This window comes from Sphaeramia orbicularis, chromosome 1 (assembly GCF_902148855.1).
Source record: "Sphaeramia orbicularis chromosome 1, fSphaOr1.1, whole genome shotgun sequence".
In the NCBI taxonomy this organism is placed as follows: domain Eukaryota; kingdom Metazoa; phylum Chordata; class Actinopteri; order Kurtiformes; family Apogonidae; genus Sphaeramia; species Sphaeramia orbicularis.
In genome coordinates, this window is record NC_043957.1 from 56,905,797 (window position 1) to 56,928,850 (window position 23,054).

Consider the following 23,054-nt stretch of genomic DNA (forward strand, 5'->3'; position numbering starts at 1 on the left):
CTCAACTCACCATGTCTTTTTGTTATCAATTTTTTATTTTTATCTTTATCAATTGCTAGAAATTTGAATTCCAGTGAAAATGTGAAATGTGATGTGAAATGTGAAAATTTCATGTAAGATCCGCTGAATAATAGAGGAACAGAACCAGGAGTTGGACGTTGAAAGGATGTAAAGTTTCACTTTTGTTTCACGACAGCATTAGTTATGTTAGTTATGGACTGCACCCCCATGTATATAAGTGCCCTGCCCCCTCAAAAAAACACCCCCCCTCTGTTTTTTTGACAAATTGCACCCTGCTTAGAACAACAAAACCACCAACAAATCCACGCTGTGTGTCCACAGACTGTATCTGCCACTGAATAAAGGATCAGCTCAGTGTTTATGCTCATCTGCGTTATGGTCCTGGTTTATTCTTCAAACTAAGGCTCCGTTCACACAGCAGGTCTTGATGCACAATTTGGATTTTTGGGTGAAATCCAATTTTTTTGTGTGTTCATTCATATTCCACATTAAATGTGACTTCTATCAGTTTTGAGTCTGAACTGAATGTGACCCTGAAGTGACCCACATGCACTAAAGAGGTCCTGAAGTGACCCACATGCACTAAAGAGGTCCTGAAGTGACCCACATGCACAGAAGAGGTCCTGATGGAATACCAGACCACGCAGACACACACTGTGTTTATGGAAGGAAATTTGCTTTTCCTCCACTCCTCCTCCTGGGACGCAGAATTGTGTTGACATTTGTCGCATTTCAATGACGTAAAGGTCAGATAAATGCGACCTGGCCATTCAGACTGAAGTCGCATTGCAAAATATCAGATATGGATCGGATTTAGGACCACATATGAAAGTGGTCTGGGTTGGATTAGTGCTTTTCAAACTGTCTGTAACAGATCAGATCCAGGTGACATATGGACACAAAAATCAGATTTGGGCCACATTTACCTGCATCTGAACGGAGCCTAAGTCATAGTCACTCATTTTGTCATTCAAAATAACTGTGTTTTATAATCTTCACGTGCTGCATCAGCTGATAGTTTACATTACAGTTCTGTTAGCTTAGCTCTGTTAGCTTAGCTCTATTAGCTTAGCTCTGTTTTTAGACAGAAAACAGCCACATTAAATCCACAAACCACCTCTGTTTTCTGTTGGGTTTGTGTTGTCAACACCTGAACTGAAGATCTGTTTGGAATCATCACAGTTTAGTCTGAACCGTAGATCAACAAACAGCAATTTAGCAAAGATAAGAACATCCCATAATAACTTTAGACCTTCATAAGCCTCAGAATCAAACTCATCCGTGTCGTAGAAACGATGCCATTCCACTCTATGAAACTCCGTCCTTTTCCTTTAGAGCTGTGTCTAAGGGTGAAAACAACAACAGTGCTTCTAGGTTTTATCACTGTATCACTGTTGTTTCTTAAAGGTTCTCATCTCATCTGGTCACTGTTTTTAATGCTATGGTCAAAGACCCTGTTGCACTACTTTTCATCACTGGACACAGCAGAAGTACACTTTATGTTTCATATGAAAACACTAAGACTTGAAATGTTTGACTTGTTGAGTTGTTTTGACTCTTTGTATTTGCAGTTATAATTACCTTTGCTTCTAGGTCAGAGTATTGTTTCCTTCATTTACAACTTTGTGGAGAGTTTCGAGGGACCCCACCCAGGTTATGCGATACTCAGCGGGCGTCCACAAGCAGGTAAAGTATGAGTAATACATACAGCAATTTTTCAGATTAGTACTATCTCGTAACCATTTGTATTATGATAATAAAGCAATTCATCCGAATCTTTACTGATAATATAGAAATTATGTCAATGAATGTTGATTGTCACCAGATATAACTGCTGTTAACGCTGCTCATGAACCACATTCCAGTGGACGTACGTGTGCTGTGTCATATGAAGCTTTCACACAGCTGTCGGTCAGATACAAAGTTATTATCATTAATGAAAACTAATGAAATGACGAAAACCAGAATTGTAAAAACATTTTCGTTAACTGAAATAAATAAAAACTATAATTAAAAGGAAAAAAAAAACTAACTGAAATTGTATTGCAAAAATAAGTAAAAAATCTTGAATTAAGCAAAAAAAAATCTTGAATTAACAACGTCAAATTCGTTTCTTTGTTTTAGTGCAAAAAATAACATTAAATTATGAAAATATTTACATTTACAAACTATCCTCTAACAATAAAACATGAATACCCTGAACCAAGGTTATTATCGTTAACGAAAACTAATGAAATGACGAAAACTAGAATTGTAAAAACATTTTCGTTAACTGAAATAAATAAAAACTATAATAAAAGAAATAAATGATAACTAACTGAAACTGTATTGTGTGCTTACAAAACTAACGAAAACGTATAAAAATTATGGATAAAATTCCCTTCGTTTTGTCAATGTTGGACTGAAATGAGATCGATTTATTTCACTCAAGCAATTTTAGCTGCTGGCACCATATGATATTTAACAGTCCGTCCCTTCTCGTTACTTGGCGTTTAGAGTCAGCTTTTCATCCCCACTCTACCTGGAAACATGGAGACTAAAGTTGGGAGAAAGCAGCAGAGTCCTGTCTGGGATTTATTTGAATATGACGGAGAAGAAGAGAAAAGATATAAAAAAACTAAAACTAAGCATTTAGAAAATAACAAAAACTAATAAAAACTAGCAAACCTGCTCTAAAAACTAATTAAAACTAACTGAATTAGAGAAAAAAATGTCAAAACTAAATAAAACTAAACTATAATGAAAAATCCAAAACTATTATAACCTTGGTCAGATATCATGGGATGTGTGTGTAGAAACAATTAGAGCAGATGTTTTAGAGTTCTGTGATAAAACAGCACCATCTAGTGGTGTCAATTTGTTTATTGTTCATTGTGGATCCCCATTGACTTCCACTGTAGTGGTTGCTGGTCTTTCTGGGGTCCCAGTTCAAAAGACATCAAAAATTGATACATCGTTCGGCATAAATACAGAGACAGTGCAGTAGCAGTAAATAACAGTTAACACATCCAATAAGTACAACTGCCACATGTGGTACACCCTAGATCAGGGGTCTCAAACGTGTCCCGGGGGCCAAATGCGGCCCACCTAAGGTTCCAATCCAGCCCGTGGGATATTTTTGCAAAGTGCAAAAATTCCACAATCTTGAACTGAATTAAGCAAAGAAAAAAAAATTAGCTTGAATTAAGGAAAAAATGTTGAATTAACAACTACAATTTTTTTCGTTTTTACACGTTTTTTCACATTTACAAACTATCCTGTAACAATAAAATGTGAATAACCTGAACAAGTATGAACAACCTGAAATGTCTAAAAAAAATTAAGTACAATTTTGACAATATTCTGCCCGTTACTAAATATATAGTGCTTGTCTTTGTTTTAGTGCAAACAAAAACCCCATTAAATTATGAAAATACTTACTTTCATAAACCATCCAAACAAAAAAGATGTGAATAATCTCAAAAAATTTAAGTTTCTTAAGTGCAATTTTAACAGTATTCTGCCTCAACTTATCATTTCTACCTGTGCATTATGGATCAGATCTACAAAGACACTAAACACTGAGGAACAGGCAGAAAAGAGTTCAAATTGTGCTTCATTTTTTTTAATACATTTCAGGTTGTTCATATTTGTTCAGGTTATTTACATTTTATTGTTACAGGATAGTTTGTAAATGTGAATATTTTCATAATTTAATGTTATTTTTTGCACTAAAACAAAGACTAAAATTTGAAGTTGTCATTATTTATAGACATAATGTAATATTATTTTTCTCACATCAAAGCAAGAAGATAATATGGATTCATTATTTTTTGTAGGTTAATATGTTGTTATTTGACTGTAGATCATATTGGTCTGTGTGTGGAACCTGAACTAAAATGAGTTCCACAGCCTTGACTGTGGAATTTTTGCACTTTGTAAATTCATCCCACTGGCCACATTGGAACCTTTAGTGGGACGCATGTTTGACACCCCTGATCTACATGATCTGTAAATATATATGAGAAAATACATGATTTACACTGAAAAATGCAAAACACAGAGGATAATATTTTAAGAAATGGTGAAAATTCACTTGGGAAAGACAAAAAAAAAAGACATTTGGAAGTTGTGACCAGAATAATCGTGGGTCGTTAAGGGTTAATCATAAATTACAGTTACTGATTTTGCTTTCTAAATACATGTATTCTTCTTTTCAGCAAGAGTGATTATTACCTCCGCCAGGAGGTATTGTGATCACTTTGCTTCGTTTGTTTGTTTGTTTGTTTGTTATCAACTTTACAGGAAAACTATTCCAACCATCTTTGCCAAATTGTCCCCACAGATAGGCCTAGGCCCTGGGACCAACCCATTACATTTTGGTCCAAGTAGGCCAAAGTTCAAGGTCACAGCAAGGTCACAACATCTACAATTTTCCATCTGTCATCATTGAGCAATTTTCCAAAATTCATAAAAAATTCCAAACGACTCCGATTAGCCTCCAGTTTGATCCACCTGTAGCTTAGAACAATATCTTGTATCTGGCACAAAATTGTCCACCTCCGCTGTGGAATGTGGACTCTGTGGACATTTACATTTAACAGTGAAACTCCCATTTACCACACACTTTTCATTATAACTCAACAAATATTGATGTGAATTGAATCTAATTTGACAGACACATGACTGGTACCAAGCTTCAACTTCGTACGAAATGTCATTCCACTCCATTTGTCTTCTGTTACGCTCTGTTGACTTTTGTTATTTTTTATGCACCATTTTCAAAAAATCATAAAAAATGCAATTCGTGAAATACCATTATGAAATTTATTTTGCACATCCATAGTTTAAAAAGAAATAGTCTATCCACACATCCACACCATTCGGGGTGCCTGGCGGAGGTTTGCGTTCTCTGAACACGTGTTAGATTTTGTTTTAGTTTTTTTTACAATAGAAGCTGAAGCGCTGTACTTCCCTCTTATCCTGTTATTGCTTCGTCCTCAGGCCAACCTGCCAAACTGATGATGTCAGTCATGGGTCGGAAAGGTCCGTCCTCGCTGACCGTTACAGACGTGGGTCTGGTCACTGTGTCCAGTTCAGAGACTGTCCGCAGCGGCACAATAAGTGACATGGGCAACGCAGACATCCTGGTCACGGTGGAAGAGGTCCCTGAGGGCGAGTTTGGGGTTATTCTGAAAGGAACAGACAAAGTTTGCAACAGTGAATTTCAGAGACAGTCCACCACCCAGATGTCTGTCTCTAAAGTCACCATCCAGGTCAGTGTCTGTACTGCTTCATACCATGTGAAAGGTGCGGGAGACTTTCGTGAGCAATTTTTCATCAAATCTGTAAAACCTCAGTCATAGCCTTAGTATCACTTGTCCTTCTGCGACTACTCACCTGAATCTCTTGTATTACGGTGAACAATTTCGACGTGCCATCCACCATAAACAAACCCATTCAGAACCCGGAGGTAACTCGGGCATCTTCTGAATTTTTTTGTCGCGACGTGCATTGTGGGAAACAGAGGATTAACGCCTCATTTTAATGTCCAAAGTATGGTCTCTTTTTTTATATTCTGGAGAACTCAGTAGGCACTGGTAGTTTTTGATGACAAGGGAATGTGGAGGACCTGGAGTAAACCCAAATTTACCTTCTAATCAACAAATTGGAATGTTGTGGGGGAAAAAAATGCAATTAAATTACAATCACTAAAACAGGGGTCTCAAACATGCGGCCCGGGGGCCAAATGCGGCCCACCAAAGATTCCAATGTGGCCCGTGGCATGTTTTCGTGAAGTCAAAAATTCCAGTCTTGAACTGAATTAAGCAAAAAACAAATTTGCTTGAATTAAGGAAAAAATGTTGAATTAAGCAAAAAAATCTTCAATTAAGTAAAAAAAATCTTGAATTAAGCCAAAAAAAATCTTGAATTAAGCAAAAAAACTTATTAAATTTAGCACAAAACCTTGAATTAAGCAAAAAATCTTGAATTAACAACTTAATTTTTTTTAGAGCAAAAAATAACATTAAATTATGAAAATACTTATACATACAAACTATCCTGTAACAATAAAACGTGAATAACCAGAAGAAATATGAACAACCTGAAATGTCTAAAGAAAATTAAGCACAATTTGAACTCTTTTCTGCCTGTTCCTCAGTGTTTAGTGTCTTTGTAGATCTGATCCATAATGCACATGGAGAAATGATAAGTTGAGGCAGAATATTGTTAAAATTGTGCTTTTGTAATTTCAGTTTTTTCAGGTTATTCACATCTTTTTTGTTGTGATAGTTGATAAAAGTAAGTGTTTTCATAATTTAATGTTTTTTTTTCTTCACACTAAAACAAAGACAAAAATTTGGAGTTGTCATTATTTATATGTTATTCTGTTAATATTTTACTGGTCCATTTCACTGGAGATAAAATCGGGCTGAATGTGGCCCCTGAAAGAAAATGAGTTTGAGACCCCTGCACTAAAGCGTACATGAAGAATACTGTACTAGGGTTAAACTTAAGTCCAGCTTTATTCTTTATCCAGTGTAATACATTCACTTGTGTGTATGTCTTCCTGTTGACCCATCGGATCTGGGTTCTTCTTCCTAGGCTGTAATAGACAGAAGTATGGAACCAGGAGAAGCCTTCCAGCTGCCCTTCAGTGTCATGACACAGGGGTCCGGTGGACAATACGCCATCAGCGCCAGAAATGACAGAGGCTTTCCAATGAGTCACCCAAACAGGCAAGTGAAAGCAGCAAAGAAAAACACCTCACACACTTGAATCAAGTGCTGACCGTCACACACTGTACACAGATCCAGGTCTGTTTGACCGATCGGCAGGGCTGTTTATTCAGGTTCACAGCTGAAGACCCTAGTGCTAAAAGAACTGAAGTCACAAAAACAGTCGGATAAAAATATATTTACAGGGTGGACTTAGTTAAACAAATACAACATATTTATATGCTCAACCTGAAGTGTCCAGAAATGTGACTTGAAACATGGAGGGAACATTGCTGGAAAAATATAATTTGATTTTTCATAACTCCTAAAATTACAGCTAAATATGTGTCCAGAATTCAACCTTGTTGTAGAAAATGTGGAGCTATCAATGTAAATCATGCTCATGTCTTTTGGTTTTGTCCTAAACTTGCATCATACTGGGATCATGTATATCCAACAATTGTTCAGATACTGGGTTATGCAATTCCTAAAACATTTTCGGTGATGTGCTTTGGAAGTATTATTGGTAATAATGTAAGAAACAATGATAGATAGTTGTTTAAAATACTATTAGCAGCCTGTAAAAAGGCTATTACCAAAAAACGGTGCAGATTAGAACCACCTACAACTAACGACTGGATACAAACTGTGAATGGAATATTTCAGATGGAGATTCTGACCCATAGACTGAAACTGAAGAACAGAGTCAGGATAAATGGAAGAAATGGACAACTTTCATGTCAACGTCACACTGCTAAAAACAATTGTTAGTCACAAGGTTTTTTATAGTCGATGTATTCCAAGTGTCCCCTATGTTTGTCTTGTTTTGTAATGTACATAAAATAAACAATTAAAAAAAGAAAAAAAGAAAAAAAAAAGAAATGTGACTTGAGTACTTTTATTACCAGGGTCTTCAGTTTCTTCACTCGTCATGTCTTTACAGCCTCACATTGACAACCGCAGAATACACCAATGCATCTGTGACCATCACCTCACCTGCCAACACACCGTCAGGCACAGACGTCACTCTGACGTTGGAGGCCCAGTCATCCAGTGGTGTCGACTCCAACTACGCTGTTCTAAGACTGTCTGTGGTCACCAAGGTAAACAGGCAAACCTAAGAGGAAACCTTACTCTTAAAAGGCTCATATTTGTCTAAGCCCACTTTTCTTCGTCTGTGCTTCATTTCTTTGTGTATTTGGACCCTAATAGTTCAGACAGTTTGAATTTGAATCCTCCAGCTGCTGCAAAACTATCTTTAGATTCATTTGGGCAAAAACGGTTTCTCCAACCTGTTTGAATTCCTGCTTACTTTGTTACATTTTATAACTTGTTACATCTCCACAGTTGCACATGTAAGGTCCAGACTTCAGCTGAACATTTCTCCAGTATTTCTCCATAATTGTTTGTCAGCAGCAGCGGTTGTAGTCCAGACTGAAAATCAGTGGCGGCTGCTCGTCTTTCAGACAGGGGAAGCTCATTGTCGGCTTACATCAAAAAAAAAATTGTCAAGTTATTTAAACATAAATTCGTCCCTCCGTTCCTTTTTAAGAAAATGCTCAGTGACTTTATCGTACGCAGTAGACGTCTTTTCCAGGGACTTAATAACTAGTTCACTCTGACCGAGCTGACAATTTGATTGATTTAACTATCTACAAAATGATATTAAACTCAAACAAGAAATAATTAAATTATGGAACTGAAACAAGAAAACATTGAAATTATGTTAAATTGAAACAAGGAAGTACAATGAGTGTGTTTTATTTACAGCGCAAGAAATGAAAAAGTCATTTCGTAGTGGTTTCTCTCCATTTCCCAGCAGAATATGCGACGGTATTAAACTGAACTGTGTCAGTGAAGGAGCAGATCTGAAAACAGCTGTCAATCAAATGGGATTCAGCCTTTCGACTGATCCTCCAATCAGCACGTGGAAGCCCAGCATCCAGCCCAGCTGAGCTCCGCCCACAGCTCCATTCACCCCCAGAGACAACAAGTGTCCGGGGGCGGGACAGCATCGTGGCATTTATCCAACTAGCGTCCAGTTTAGAGTCGTTGAATAAACCAGTTCCACTCAGTCCCACTGAAGCGCATGGACGCTGAGCGTCTACGGACAAATGCACTGAGCAGAGATGGAGGAGAAAACAGAGACACGAATGTATGAGAAGTGAACAACATCCAGTCCACTGATTTGGGATAAAACTGATTCTGAACAAACTCGTCTGTGAGATGAACGTGTTCGAACACATTTGTAGTCAATAAAATGTCGACACAACCAAACAGATTTGACCATTTAATTTTCGTAATTTTAGGGGAAGCTGAGCTTCCACTGCAGTCTGAGAGAAATCGCCTCTGCTGAAAACATGTCCAGACTTGGAGCCCAGTATCTAAAATTTTCATTTGTTGGTTGAACAGGACAGAGCAGCACAGCCGACAACCTGGGAGGGGGCGGGGCCTGAAGTGGCTCATGTGCATTTAAAGGGCCAGCGCTCCAAACCACCTTTCTGGTGTCATAACTCAGAAATAGGGTTGAAGATGGACCTGTGGAGTCGGATTAATGAAGAATTCAGACCTAAGCAGAGCATTTACAGTTTATGGAGACCACAGGGAAATGTGGGAAAAGGAAGAATTCCATTTAAAAAAAATAAAATATCCCTCCTTTAAGTATAAATGAAATATTGTCATGTGACTAAATCTCAAAGCCTGTTACAGCTGAAGCTGCACCTTCAGACTTGGACTCATGCCCACATTTCCTGCCTTTCTTTTCTTTGTGCTCAGATTACAGATTTTGTGCAGCCAGTGTGTGAAGTGCAGAGTGTCCGGGCTGATGAGTGCCCCACAGATGTGTCTCAGTGTGCTTCCTTCCAGTGGGAGCTTTCAGCCAACCTCACTGATGGAAATGGAACTGGAATTGAAAGCATTACCCTGCGCCAGGGCGATGGAACCCTCTCATACACCTCACTCACTGATCCAACTGTCCAGGCTAACTACGACGCCTCCTGCTGCTCGCAGATCGTCGAGTTTGTCGCTGTCGATAAAGTCGGCAACGTTGGCAAGTGCTATCAGTCCATAGTGCGCTCTGGCGGCCCCTCTGCTCCTACTGTGTCGTTACCGCTGCTGGTGGTCCTGCTGGGGTCTGTCCTCGTACTCAGGCCTTAGAGGTTTCTTTGTGGAGCTTGTTCTTTGTTTCACTGTATTATTCCTTTGTATTGGTGATGGTTGTCTCTGTTGATAAAGCAATTAATGAATGTATGAGTGTTGTGAAATGAACCCATAAATCAGTGGTTTCCAACCTTTTTTGGCTCATGACCCCATTTTAACATCACAAATTTCTGGCGACCCCAGACATTCAAAACTGAGACTTTTTTTTTTTGCTAAAATGTATTTGTTTTTTGATCATGTATTAGTTTTCTATACTATGTTGCAAATAAATGTTAATTTTAGAGGACATTTAGTCTATATAATGTATATTATTGTGGACAGAGGCAGTAAATCCAGGTGTAGATTACTATAGATATACTATAGATGGTTTTTAGCTCATCTGATGATAGGACATGAGCTAATGTAGAGGCGCCGCCTTCATCGTCTTTGACGGCGTCTTCCTCACTGTCTTCATAACCGTCTTCATAATCGTCTTTGTAACCATCTTTATGACCGTCTTTATAACCGTCTTCGAAACCGTCTTCGTAACCATCTTTATGACCGTCTTTATAACTGTCTTCCTAACCGTCTTCGTAACCATCTTTATAACTGTCTTCGTAACTATCTTTATGACCGTCTTTATAACTGTCTTCCTAACCGTCTTCGTAACCATCTTTATAACTGTCTTCGTAACTATCTTTATGACCGTCTTTATAACCGTCTTCGAAACCGTCTTCGTAACCATCTTTATGACCGTCTTTATAACCGTCTTCATAACCATCTTTATAACCATCTTCGTAACCGTCTTCATAACTGTCTTTATAACCGTCTTCATAACCATCTTTATGACCGTCTTTATAACCGTCTTCATAACCATCTTTATGACCGTCTTTATAACCGTCTACATAACCGTCTTCATAACTGTCTTCGTAACCGTCTTCGTAACCATCTTTATAACTGTCTTCGTAACTATCTTTATGACCGTCTTTATAACTGTCTTCCTAACCGTCTTCGTAACCATCTTTATAACTGTCTTCGTAACTATCTTTATGACCGTCTTTATAACCGTCTTCGAAACCGTCTTCGTAACCATCTTTATAACCATCTTCGTAACCGTCTTCATAACTGTCTTTATAACCGTCTTCATAACCATCTTTATAACCGTCTTTATAACCGTCTTCATAACCATCTTTATAACCATCTTCGTAACCGTCTTCATAACTGTCTTTATAACCGTCTTCATAACCATCTTTATGACCGTCTTTATAACCGTCTTCATAACCATCTTTATGACCGTCTTTATAACCGTCTACATAACCGTCTTCATAACTGTCTTCGTAACCGTCTTCGTAAACGTCTTCATAACTGTCTTCATAACCGTCTTCATAACTGTCTTTATAACCGTCTTCATAACCATCTTTATGACCGTCTTTATAACCGTCTACATAACCGTCTTCATAACTGTCTTCGTAACCGTCTTCGTAAACGTCTTCATAACTGTCTTCGTAACCGTCTTCATAACTGTCTTTATAACCGTCTTCATAACTGTCTTTATAACCGTCTTCATAACCATCTTTATGACCGTCTTTATAACCGTCTACATAACCGTCTTCATAACTGTCTTCGTAACCGTCTTCGTAAACGTCTTCATAACTGTCTTCATAACCGTCTTCATAACTGTCTTCATAACCGTCTTCCTCACCGTCTTCGTAATCTTTGTCTTCATTAACAATTTCTTCAAATATCTTCTTCTCCAAAACTACTTAGTCGGAATTTTGTTTCTTACCCCTTTAACACCAAACGTATCATATTTGACACATGAGTTTTGAAGCCCTCTACATGGTCAGTGTGATATCTTCAGTCCTGAAAAACCTGATGTACACAATTAGATACATGTAATACACAGAAAATCCACCAGGGGGAGGAGTTCATTCACCAGAGGCCTTTCCAGTGACACTACAAGACTGTCATTAATGAGGAAGAACTGGGACCATTTAGAACAGGGGTCTCAAACATGCGGCCCGGGGGCCAAATGCGGCCCGCCACAGGTTCCAATGCGGCCCGTGGGATGAATTTGCAAAGTGCAAAAATTCCACATTCAAGGCTGTGGAACTCATTTTAGTTCCGGTTCCACATACAGACCAATATGATCTACAGTCAAATAATAACAGTGTCATAGCCTACAGAAAATAATGACTCCATATTCTCAGTTTGATGTGAAAAAAAAAATTTAAAAAATTACATCATAACTATAAATAATGACTTCAAATTTTTGTTTTTGTTTTAGTGCAAAAAATAACATTAAATTATGAAAATATTTACATTTGCAAAGTATCATTGAACAATAAAATATGAATAATCTGAAATGTTTAAAGAAAATTAAGCACAATTTTAACAATTTTCTGCCTGTTGTTAAGTGTTCGGTGTCGTTTTAGATCTGATCCGTAATGCACAACTATGATTAAGTTGAGGCATAATATTTGTTAAAATTGCACTTTTTTTTTTTTTTAAGAAATTTTTGTTTTTCAGGTTATTCACATCTTTTTTGTTTGGATAGTTTATAAGTAAGTATTTTCATCATTTAATGCTTTTTTTTTTTTTTTTTTGCACTAAAACAAAGACAAAAATTTGGAGTGTAATTATTCATTATTTTACTGGTCCGGCCCACTGGAGATCAAATCGGGCTGAATGTGGCTCCTGACAGAAAATGAGTTTAAGACCCCTGATTTAGAAAAAAGACATGTTTGTGTTATATTTTTGTTTGTTCAAAAATAATAATATTTGAGCATTGAGACCTGATGGATCAAATATGATACAAAACTGAAACTCATGCATGGAAATTGATATTTTTAAAAAAAAAATTGGGGGTTGTTCAGAAGGACCAGTAAAGGCTCCAGTTGCAAAGAACTGGAATTTTCTTTCAGTGATTCAATGGTTTAATCTTTACTGGGTTAAAAATAGAAACATGTCAGTGAAGTAACATCTGAAAACTCCATAATCTGAGTTTCATAAACATTGAACCAATTATGATTCAGTGTTAAACTTCCTCTTCTCAAGATTATTTTGAAGAACTAATAATAAGTGGTGATCTTTTACTTTTAATTTTGGGAAACATCTTATTTTAATCTATTCTGTTTGAACCTTTTTGGAGTTTCTCATGGATTTGATTTTCTTCTTTTCTCTTCAGTCATTATGGTTTATTAAATGTAGATCAAAACAAAGACCAAACTAAATAAATATAAAGTTCCATGTACCGCTCAGGATGAATGAACATGAGAGCAGAGAAGACTTGGTTCACTGTCAGAGTCATTTAGAAGAAGATGATGATGAATGTTGAATCCAAATATTCAATAAAAGCAGACCTGAGTTGAACTGTGTGCTGTTGATTTGATCCTATAAGATTAAAATGACGCCAGTTTTGGAGAATGTTCTAGAAACGACAGATATTTGTGTAATAATGATCATATCAATACAGTTTAGTGAAAGAAACAGAAGAAAGTGAAAAGACCTAGAAAACAAGAAAATATCAACAATCCATCATCCATCCATTCATCATCCATCCATTCATTCCCCCATCCAGTCATCATCCATCCACCCATCATCTATACATCCATCCATCATCCATCCATTCATTCCTCCATCCATTCATCATCCATCCATCCATTCATTCACCCATCCATCATCTATCCATCCATCCATCATCCATCCATTCATTCCCCCATCCATTCATCATACATACATCCATCCATTCATTCACCCATCCATCCATCCATCCATCTATCCATCCATCCATCCATCCATCCATTCATTCCCCCATCCATTCATCATCCATCCATTCATTCACCCATCCATCCATCCATCCATCCATTCATTCCTCCATCCAGTCATCATCCATCCATCCATTCATTCCCCCATCCATTCATTCACCCATCCATCCATCCATCCATCCATCCATTCATTCCCCCATCCATTCATCATCCATCCATCCATCCATCCATTTTGATTATTATTTTTTCTCTAATTTTTCGTAATTATCTGGTTAATTACGTCCTTCTTCATCACATCAAAATTCTGAGCAGTTTCCTGGCAGAATTCTCTGATTTCTCTCAAAATTTGTCTGAGTCCTTCCACGTTTTCCTCCTCAGATGCCGAGTCAGTTGTTTGGCGTTCTCTTTGCGCAGATGTTTTCCTCTTAGGCTTCATTTTTCTTCTTATTCTCAGCTTTTTTCTATATCTACAGAAACAGTATCATTTCATACACCTCTATATCATCGGCTGTCAGTTACTGGTACTTTGCAAATATTTCATGGCTGTTTAAAGGGGTTTTTGTCTGGAAACTATCTGGTCACAGTGTTATCAGCCCCATCAGCATAACTAGGAACCAACCATCTAATGCGTACGTGATGGACTCTTTTGCCAAGTATGATGACATGTACCAAAAACTCTGTTTGGAACGTGGCTAAGTGGGAACATTACTCAACTTCATAAAATAAGACACACTCTTAAAACTTCATCAAAATAAAACAAAATATGACTATTATGTGCACCTACTGTACATGTGCATGCTTTCACACTTCATATTAAAGCTTGCACATGTACAGTTGGTGCACATAATTAGGGCTGCACGATTCTGGCAAAAATGTGAATTACGATTCTTTTGCGTAGAATTGAGATCACGATTCTCTGGCACGATTTTTTTCACAAAATGTTTATTGCACCGCTGTCAAGGAAAATTGGTTCTTTTACTCTCTTCGTGTCTTTCATGTCAGTCTGCATGTTGTCCGCTCACTTCTGCAGTGTTTGCTGTGGAACTGATCTGCTGGTGTGGCTGTGTATAATGGGGGGGCACGCGCACGTTTCGGTGGAGGGTGCACATGCATGCGTCTCAGTCGCCGGTTGTGTGTGTGGGGCTCAGCCAAACGCGCACAGTTCGGGGTTGCACACACATGCGTTTCAGCCGGTTACCCGTGCGTGCGTTGGTTTCTGTCCTACTTACACAACAGGGGTACGGGTCAATGCGGTCCGTGCCCCCCGCAGAAGTGAAAGTGAAACTTTATGTTCATTTACCTTTTCCATACCCTCCTGTATATTATATATTATACATATGTATAATACACGACGGTGATGATTTTTTTTTTTTGTATGAAATGTTTGCTGTGGCCGCAAGGAAAAACCTTACCAGCGGAAACACTGCACTTATGTTCCCGGTTGCTAAGCGACATCAGCTGATCTGTGAAAGTTTGCAGTGCAAAAAAAACTTTCCAGCAGCACAATGGAATATTTTTAACATAAAATTTTTAGAGAGGGCGAGACTTTTGATTCTTGGTTAAAGGCCAAGTTATCCTCACCGGCAAAGAAAAGAAAAGGAGAAGAAGAACAGCAAAAGTCAGAGAAGTAAAAAGGAAAACACACTTGGATCTGGACGACAGAAAAGAAGACTGACATGAGATTAACACCAACAAAAGTGAACCTTAAGTGGGCACCAGTTCAGGTGGGTGACTCACCACCACCACTGGGGTTTTCATCCATTCCGCTGTCTTTACCGCAGTCGTTCCTCCGCTGTAATTCACTCTTTCTTCACTCCACTGCAGCCGACAGCAGCAGGCTGTCGTAAAGACGCTTTACCTTTGGTTGAGGAAAGAGGGGGGGCAGTTCTGCGTTTGTGGGCATTTATTTGTAATGCAGCCCGTGAAATAAAATGCTTAAGAACCATCCGTGTTTAGAAATGAGATTGCGTTCATGTGTGAATCAAGATTGCGATCTTTTAACGATTAATTGTGCAGCCTTACACATAATAATGATATTTAATATTAAAGCATGCACATGTACAGTTGGTGCACATAATAGTCATATTTTGTGGTATTTTGATGAAGTCATAAGGGTGTGTATATCTTATTTCATGAAGCTGAGTAACTTCTGGTAAACTGCATGTTTGTGTCCAGTTTCTAGTGACCTGGCACTGATTAGAGAAATTTGGTGTGGGAGCAGAAAGGAGAAGATGTTCCCACCAAGCCATGTTCAAAACAGAGCTGTTGATAACATATCATCATCCTTGGCAAAAGAGTCTGTCACGTACACATCAGATGGGTGGTTCCTAGTTCTGCTTTTGACGCTGTTGGCGCTGATAGCACTGTTAGTCCATGGGCCAGATGAGATGTCGGTACCACTCCAGGTGGCAAAGATTGCTTATACTTTTTGAAAAGATACATTTGTGTCGTCAACATTTTGGTCTGATAACCCTTCTGAAGTCACTAAATTACTGTTATCAACTGTTAAAGACACCCACCCCCATTGAAAAAATGCATTTCTGACACTTGTGCATATCTAGGTATCGGCCCTGATTAAGGACCTGTTTCAGTGTTTTATATCACTGGGTTTTTTTAACCTGCCTTTTATTTTTTACTCTGCTTTATTGCTTGTTTTATACTCTCCTGTTTTACTGTTTTACTGTACGGTGTCCTTGAGTGCCAAGAAAGGCGCCTATAAATAAAATTTATTATTATTATTATTATTATTATTATTATTATTATTATTATTATTATATCAGTATGTTTGGTATCATTTTAAAGGGGACACTCTGGGCTTTCATTCCAGCTCTTTTGTGAATACTTTTGATGAGTACAGTAGACACTGGAGCTCTTCAAACTTTTAGTCACACACATTTTCCTACTATTTTCGCTTAAATCATCTCATTTCTTTTAGTCCTGTGGCATCAGGAAGCATCAGAGACACAAAATACAAACACTGCAATACTGGCATGACTCTAAGGATTCAGGAAATGTATCATTTACCCAGATTATCTCATTGTGGGTGGGAGGGTGATTTTCAGCCTTATATCAGGCAGACAGTTATTCTAAGAAAGCAGACCAAACAGTAGAATGAGGCGTCTGATCCTGTCAGCTGACATGACGGCTGCGTGTTAGTGACGCATATGGTGTCCCATTGTGTAATAACGATGCAATACGTAATAATGTAATACTTTTTCACCTCATTATGTTACAATGCCACATTTTGTAATAAAATTTTTGAACGCATTTTGTAATAACTTATTTAACTTATTGCATCAGTTATTACAAAATGCAAGTGTAACACTTGGAGAAAAAAAAGTAATGGTAACACTTTATTTGAAGGTCTAGTTTATAATGCATTAAGCACACATTCATAAGACATTATAATGCATTTATAATGCATTATAAAAGTCATTCCAACAGTTTATGATCATGTACAATAACTTATACCAATGTTAATAAAGTATTATAAGTGTAGGCCTAATGTATTATAAAATCAGCTTTCATAATGTTTTATACATCCACACCAAAGCAGTGTGAAGGACTAAATTTTTTAGGTGGGGAACTTTTGTTAGGTTTTGTCACTGGTCCCTATACCCATCTATTTTAGGGATTTCATATTTATTTAAAAAAAAAAAAAAGTATGTGATTGAATTAACAAAGATTTAGAGCTGCCACGTTATTTCTTATTTTTGTACAAAGCAACATGTAACACTTCTATTTACTGATGCTATTCTTTTAATGTTTTGTTTTTGCGAAATAAAGAGGTATTAATGACACTTCGATGTATAATTGTTGACTTACACTTTACTCAGAACCAGCAGATACTGCTCATATGTCATCATACTTGTGTTATAATATCATCAGTCCTCCTGTAACTTATTATTGATATTCATAAGGCATTCTTCAGTTTCAGAAACTCCATGTCACAGCAGTTCTCTGTGTCTTTATAACTGGCAACAGTTCTGATGGTTAGAATGTGTTCTGTAACCCAGGACTGGAGATTCTTCCCTCAAACACTGTTGTCACTTTGGTGTGGATGTAGAAAACACTATGAAAGCTGAATTTAGAATACATTATGCCTACACTTAGAATACTTTATTAACTTTGGTATAAGTTATTGTACATGATCATAAACTGTTGGAATGACTTTTATAATGCATTATAAATGCATTATAATGTCTTATGGATGTGTGCTTAATGCATTATAAACTAGACCTTCAAGTAAAGTGTTACCAAAGTAATAATTTGGTGTATTATGTAATAAACCACCAAAAAACCACTGAAACTGATGCCTTAATTGGAAAAACCATCATACCAGCAGAACAACATTAAGCATTCTAGGTTAAATAGAATTCAGTTTCCTTCTCCTGTCTTTCCTTTCCACACATCCAGACTCTGGGTCCCTGTCTCCATGGCACTCTCTGAGTTTTGGAGTCAATCGGTGTATCTTTTTCTCCCGTTGATGGGTGAAGCAGCAGCGCCCTGTGCTGGGCACACAGAAAAGGGTCAAAGCTTACAGCACCTGGTGTTCCCAGGAGGTGTCCAGTCCAAGTACTGACCAGGCCCGACCCTCCTTTGCTTCTAATATCAGACGAGTTCGGGCGTGTTCAGGGTGGTATGGCCGTAAGCGAGGGTGGCTGTCATAGTCACCCTCTTTATAGGTTTAATCACAACGACGAGCAGGTTTTGCGATATGTCAAATCTAAATCACTCAGTAATAAAATGACAAAGGATGAACAAAGTGATCTCAATAATCTCTGAAAGAGTCCAGATGAACATACCAGCCTGGAATGAATTCACCAAAAGTGTGGAACCAAGCTTGAAGTAGCAGTTTGTGCGTATATTCAGTGTCTGAAGGAGGGGGGATGTGGCGGTTGGACGCTTACGGCCACGGTGAAAGCAAAGTTTCACCAGGTAACCCTCAGATGTGTTGTGACACCACGGTTTTGTTCTCCTCCTGTAATGACTTCTAGCTCTGTAATCATTACACACACACATATATATTAGATAGATAGATAGATAGATAGATAGATAGATAGATAGATAGATAGATAGATAGATAGATAGATAGATAGATAGATAGATAGATAGATAGATAGATAGATAGATAGATAGATAGATAGATAGATAGATAGATAGATAGATAGATAGATAGATAGATAGATAGATAGATGACCACCCTTGTTTTTTTCCTGAAGGTCCATTTGTTTGGACAAATATAATGATACCAACAAAAATATCTCACAGTAGTTGAATTTCACAGCTGATATTTCTCCACTGAACATGTTTTCTTGATAAAAACCAAAATCCCTTCAGTTCTTCCATCAGTAACTATTTCATTGTACTGACAAAAACAGTGCTTTTAGACATTCCATGTTTTCTTTTCTGTCAGTTTTAGTCACATGGTACGCTATATGAATACACTTTGATTGATTAATATGTCTTCATTATTTTCGTGCTGTCATATTATTTCTATATAATAATTCATCTCAGATTCCTGTAGAATGATATATTTATAAAAAGTGTTCATAATAAATCAGTAATTATTCATAAAGATGAAGCATGTACCATCATAAGTTCATATTAGAACTGAGCTGTAAAACTTCAACATGTAAAATGACCCGTGCATGTAAATGTTTGTATCATCTGAAACACAAAGGATCCAAGTTTCATCCTTTATTCAAACAGGTTACACTGAATAACAGATAAAATGAAGGAAAAGTGTAATGTAGATAAAACAACAGTCTTGTTTTCATCAGCACATTCTGCAAAAAGTCATTCAAATGTAAATCAACACCAACGAACATCAGCCAAAAGCAATGAAACAGTGAATAAAATCAGATAATATTCAATAAAAGTAAAAACAAAACAAAAAAACAACTACACAGGAAGGATTAGGTTAGAAATAAACTATGGAAAAGAAGGAGTTCATCATCAGACTGTGATGGATTTGACATTTTTAAACAACAGGTTTATATTAACGTCTAAATTATTGATATTACATATTTACCTGTGATTATTATTGTGGTGTTTTATTTACTCATATAAGTATCACCTGTAAATACACAAAACATCTAGTTCTGCATTTACTCATTTATTAAGTTATTTTTTAAATTTCATATCAGATTATTTATATGAATCTCACCTTATTTTATTGTATATTTGCAATTTATTATATTTGTTGGTTTTTTTAAAATTTATTTATTAATTCTATTTTCAGATTTATTTTGAAATTCATTTATTTTATGTTTGATTATTTTTCTCTATTTTATTTGCTTTTATTTTTATTTTATTTATTAAAGCCTATTTATTTTACTTGACTTCATTTGTTTGTTTGTTTTTGTTCTATTTATTTATTTATTGTATATGTGTGATTTATTTTATGGTTGGTTTTCTTTGATTCATGTTTTTATTTTATTACAGATTTTTATTTTAATTGAAATCATTTTGTGTATTTTATTTGATTTTATTTTTATTTTGGTTATTTATTTATTTTATTGCATATTTACAATTTAATTTACTTTTTTTTACAGTAATTTTATTTTTATTCATTAATTTTATTGTATGAGTATTTTGTAGTTTAATTTTATTTTATTTTATTGAGGCTTATTCTAAATACGTTTGATGTAAATGATGCCTGGTGTGAAGCTGGAGTACATTTGAGAAACTGAAGGTACGTGGAAATATTCCAATTTTCCATTATTATGCACGAAGAAAACAATATGTATCAGTATTCTATTGGATGTTTTTTATTTTGGATCCATTGGATGCTTTTTTTATTTATTTATTTTTTTTTATTTTGATCCATTTGACATTTTTTATTTTGGATCCATTGGATGTTTTTGGGTGTTTTATTTCTTTTTTGACCCATTGGATGTTCTTGCTGATTTGCCTGTAAATGTAAATGTTCCCAGTGCCGTTGACAGGTGGTGAAGGTTGAGAGGTTCCTCATGGACGGTGGACGGTCCTTGGTCTTGTGAGGTTGATCAGACCCAGTCCACAGCTGTAGACCAGACTCTTCCCCATCAGCACCGTGTACATCAGACAGAGGAGCCTCTCCTGGTCCCAGGGCCTCACATGTGGACCTGGACGGCCTCCGGCTGCCACCTCTGCAAAACCAAACCCATGTCACAGATGGAACAGGATCAAACCCCAGCGTGGACGCCCAGCCTTCATACCTTGTTGTTCGGGAGCATCCTCTGTTTTCCCTTCGTGCTGGACCGAGCACCAGTATTTATATGAGTGGACGGGGTCCCGGTCCACCACCCGGATGGTGGCGACGTGCCCCCCCGCTCTGACCTCCAGCTGTTCTCCCTCAGCGTCGGGCAGCTCCTCCACAGCTCCACCCTCCTTCTGTCTCTTCCAGGAGAAGCGGACCAGAGGAGGAGACATGTCCGAGGCCACGCACAGCAGGGAGCCCCTCCCCTCTGGGTGGGCGGAGGACGCCAGCGGGTACACGCCCACCGTGGGCTTCTTCACTCGGTCATCTGAAGGAGGACGGCAGCAAAAAGGACAAAGTCAGCAGAGTCAACAGATCACACACTGGAGAACATCTAGATCTGACCAAGTGTGGTGGTCTCATTTCTAATCCAAACATGACACCACACTGAAAATAAGAGCCAAACACCCAAAGAGGAACTGTTCAGAGAGACGGAAGAACTGAATTTAGACAATAGATCTGGAAAATCTGAGTTCAACAAATCTGACCAAAATAATTTTCACTTGTTCCACTGACAGAATTTTTAAGCAAAAAGAAATAAATCTGTTAGAGTTTGAACAGCTGTAAATGTCAAGTATTTTATGAATGTAAATGACTTTATCATCAGCATAGATTTACATCTGTAGATAGGTCACAATACAATACTATATATATATATATATATATATATATATATATATATATATATATATATATATGTATATATGTATATACAGTACAGGCCAAAAGTTTGGACACACCTTCTCATTCTTCACATTTTCTTTATTTTCATGACTATTTTCATTGTAGATTCTCACTGAAGGCATCAAAACTATGAATGAACACATGTGGAATTATGTACTTAACAAAAAAGTGTGAAATAACTGAAAACATCTCTTATATTCTAGTTTCTTCAAAGTATCCACCCTTAGCTCTGATGACTGCCTTGCACACTCTTGGCATTCTCTTGGTGAGCTTCCAGAGGTAGTCACCTGAAATGGTTTCCACTTCATAGCTGTGCCTTGTCAGGGTTACTTAGTGGAATTTCTTGCCTTATTGATGGGGTTGGGACCATCAGTTGTGTTGTGCAGAAGTCAGGTTGATGCACAGCTGACAGCCCTACTGGACAACTGTTAGAATGCATATTATGGCGAGAACCAATCAGCTAAGTAAAGACAAACGAGTGGCCATCATTACTTTAAGAAATGAAGATCAGTCAGTCTAGAACATTTCAAAAACTTTGAATGTGTCCCCAAGTGCAGTCGCAAAAACCATCAAGCGCTCCAACGAAACTGGCTCACATGAGGACCGCCCCAGGAAAGGAAGACCAAGAGTCACCTCTGATGCTGAAGATAAGTTCATCTGAGTCACCAGCCTCAGAAATCGCAAATTAACAGCAGCTCAGATTAGAGACCAGATGAATACCACACAGAGCTCTAGCAGCAGACACATCTCTACAACAACTGTTAAGAGGAGACTGTGTGAATCAGGCCTTCATGGTCAAACAGCTGCTAGGAAACCACTGCTCAGGAGAGGCAACAAACAGAAGAGATTTATTTGGGCCAAGAAACCCAAGGAATGGACATTAGACCAGTGGAAATCTGTGCTTTGGTCTGATGAGTCCAAATTTGAGATCTTTGGATCCAACCGCCGTGTCTTTGTGCGACGCAGAAAAGGTGAACGGATGGATGCTACATGCCTGGTTCCCACCGTGAAGCATGGAGGGGGAGGTGTGATGGTGTGGGGGTGCTTTGCTGGTGACGCTGTTGGGGATTTATTCAAGATTGAAGGCAACCTGAACCAGCATGGCTACCACAGCATCCTGAAGTGACAGGCCATTCCATCCGGTCTGCGTTTAGTTGGACCATCATTTATGTTTCAACAGGACAATGACCCCAAACACACCTCCAGGCTGTGTGAGGGATATTTGACCAAGAAGGAGAGTGATGGAGTGCTGCGCCAGATGACCTGGCCTCCACAGTCACCGGACCTGAACCCGATCGAGATGGTTTGGGGTGAGCTGGACCGCAGAGTGAAGACAAAAGGGCCAACAAGTGCTAAGCATCTGTGGGAACTTCTTCAAGACTGTTAGGAAACCATTTCAGGTGACTACCTCTGGAAGCTCATCAAGAGAATGGCAAGAGTGTGAAAAACAGTCATCAGAGCTAAGGGTGGATACTTTGAAGAAACTAGAATATAAGAGATGTT

At 37.7% G+C, this 23,054-nt stretch overlaps 2 protein-coding genes and 1 pseudogene across 8 annotated transcripts in view; 1 reads left to right on the forward strand and 2 right to left on the reverse strand.

Annotated features, from left to right (window-relative positions):
• The window catches only part of LOC115427623 (von Willebrand factor A domain-containing protein 7-like), an 80,867-nt gene extending 70,538 nt beyond the window's left edge, over positions 1-10,329 (forward strand). For all 6 annotated transcript variants that reach the window (XM_030146264.1, XM_030146256.1, XM_030146249.1 and 3 more), the window contains 5 exons: positions 1,615-1,707; positions 5,005-5,276; positions 6,607-6,740; positions 7,663-7,822; positions 9,495-10,329. In XM_030146264.1, the coding sequence (XP_030002124.1) occupies positions 1,615-1,707; positions 5,005-5,276; positions 6,607-6,740; positions 7,663-7,822; positions 9,495-9,875 (1,040 nt within the window). In that variant the 3' untranslated portion in view covers positions 9,876-10,329. The remainder of the gene's footprint in view (positions 1-1,614; positions 1,708-5,004; positions 5,277-6,606; positions 6,741-7,662; positions 7,823-9,494) is intronic.
• Positions 10,330-18,158: 7,829 nt separating this feature from the next.
• On the reverse strand, positions 18,159-18,277 carry LOC115430097 (uncharacterized; annotated as a pseudogene).
• Positions 18,278-20,420: 2,143 nt separating this feature from the next.
• LOC115420029 (immunoglobulin lambda-1 light chain-like) overlaps positions 20,421-23,054 on the reverse strand; it is a 30,591-nt gene continuing 27,957 nt past the window's right edge. For both annotated transcript variants that reach the window (XM_030135307.1, XM_030135215.1), the window contains exons 4-5: positions 20,827-21,135; positions 20,421-20,757 (exon numbers count right to left, since the gene is read on the reverse strand). In XM_030135307.1, coding sequence (XP_029991167.1) covers positions 20,597-20,757; positions 20,827-21,135 — 470 coding nt within the window. In that variant the 3' untranslated portion in view covers positions 20,421-20,596. The remainder of the gene's footprint in view (positions 20,758-20,826; positions 21,136-23,054) is intronic.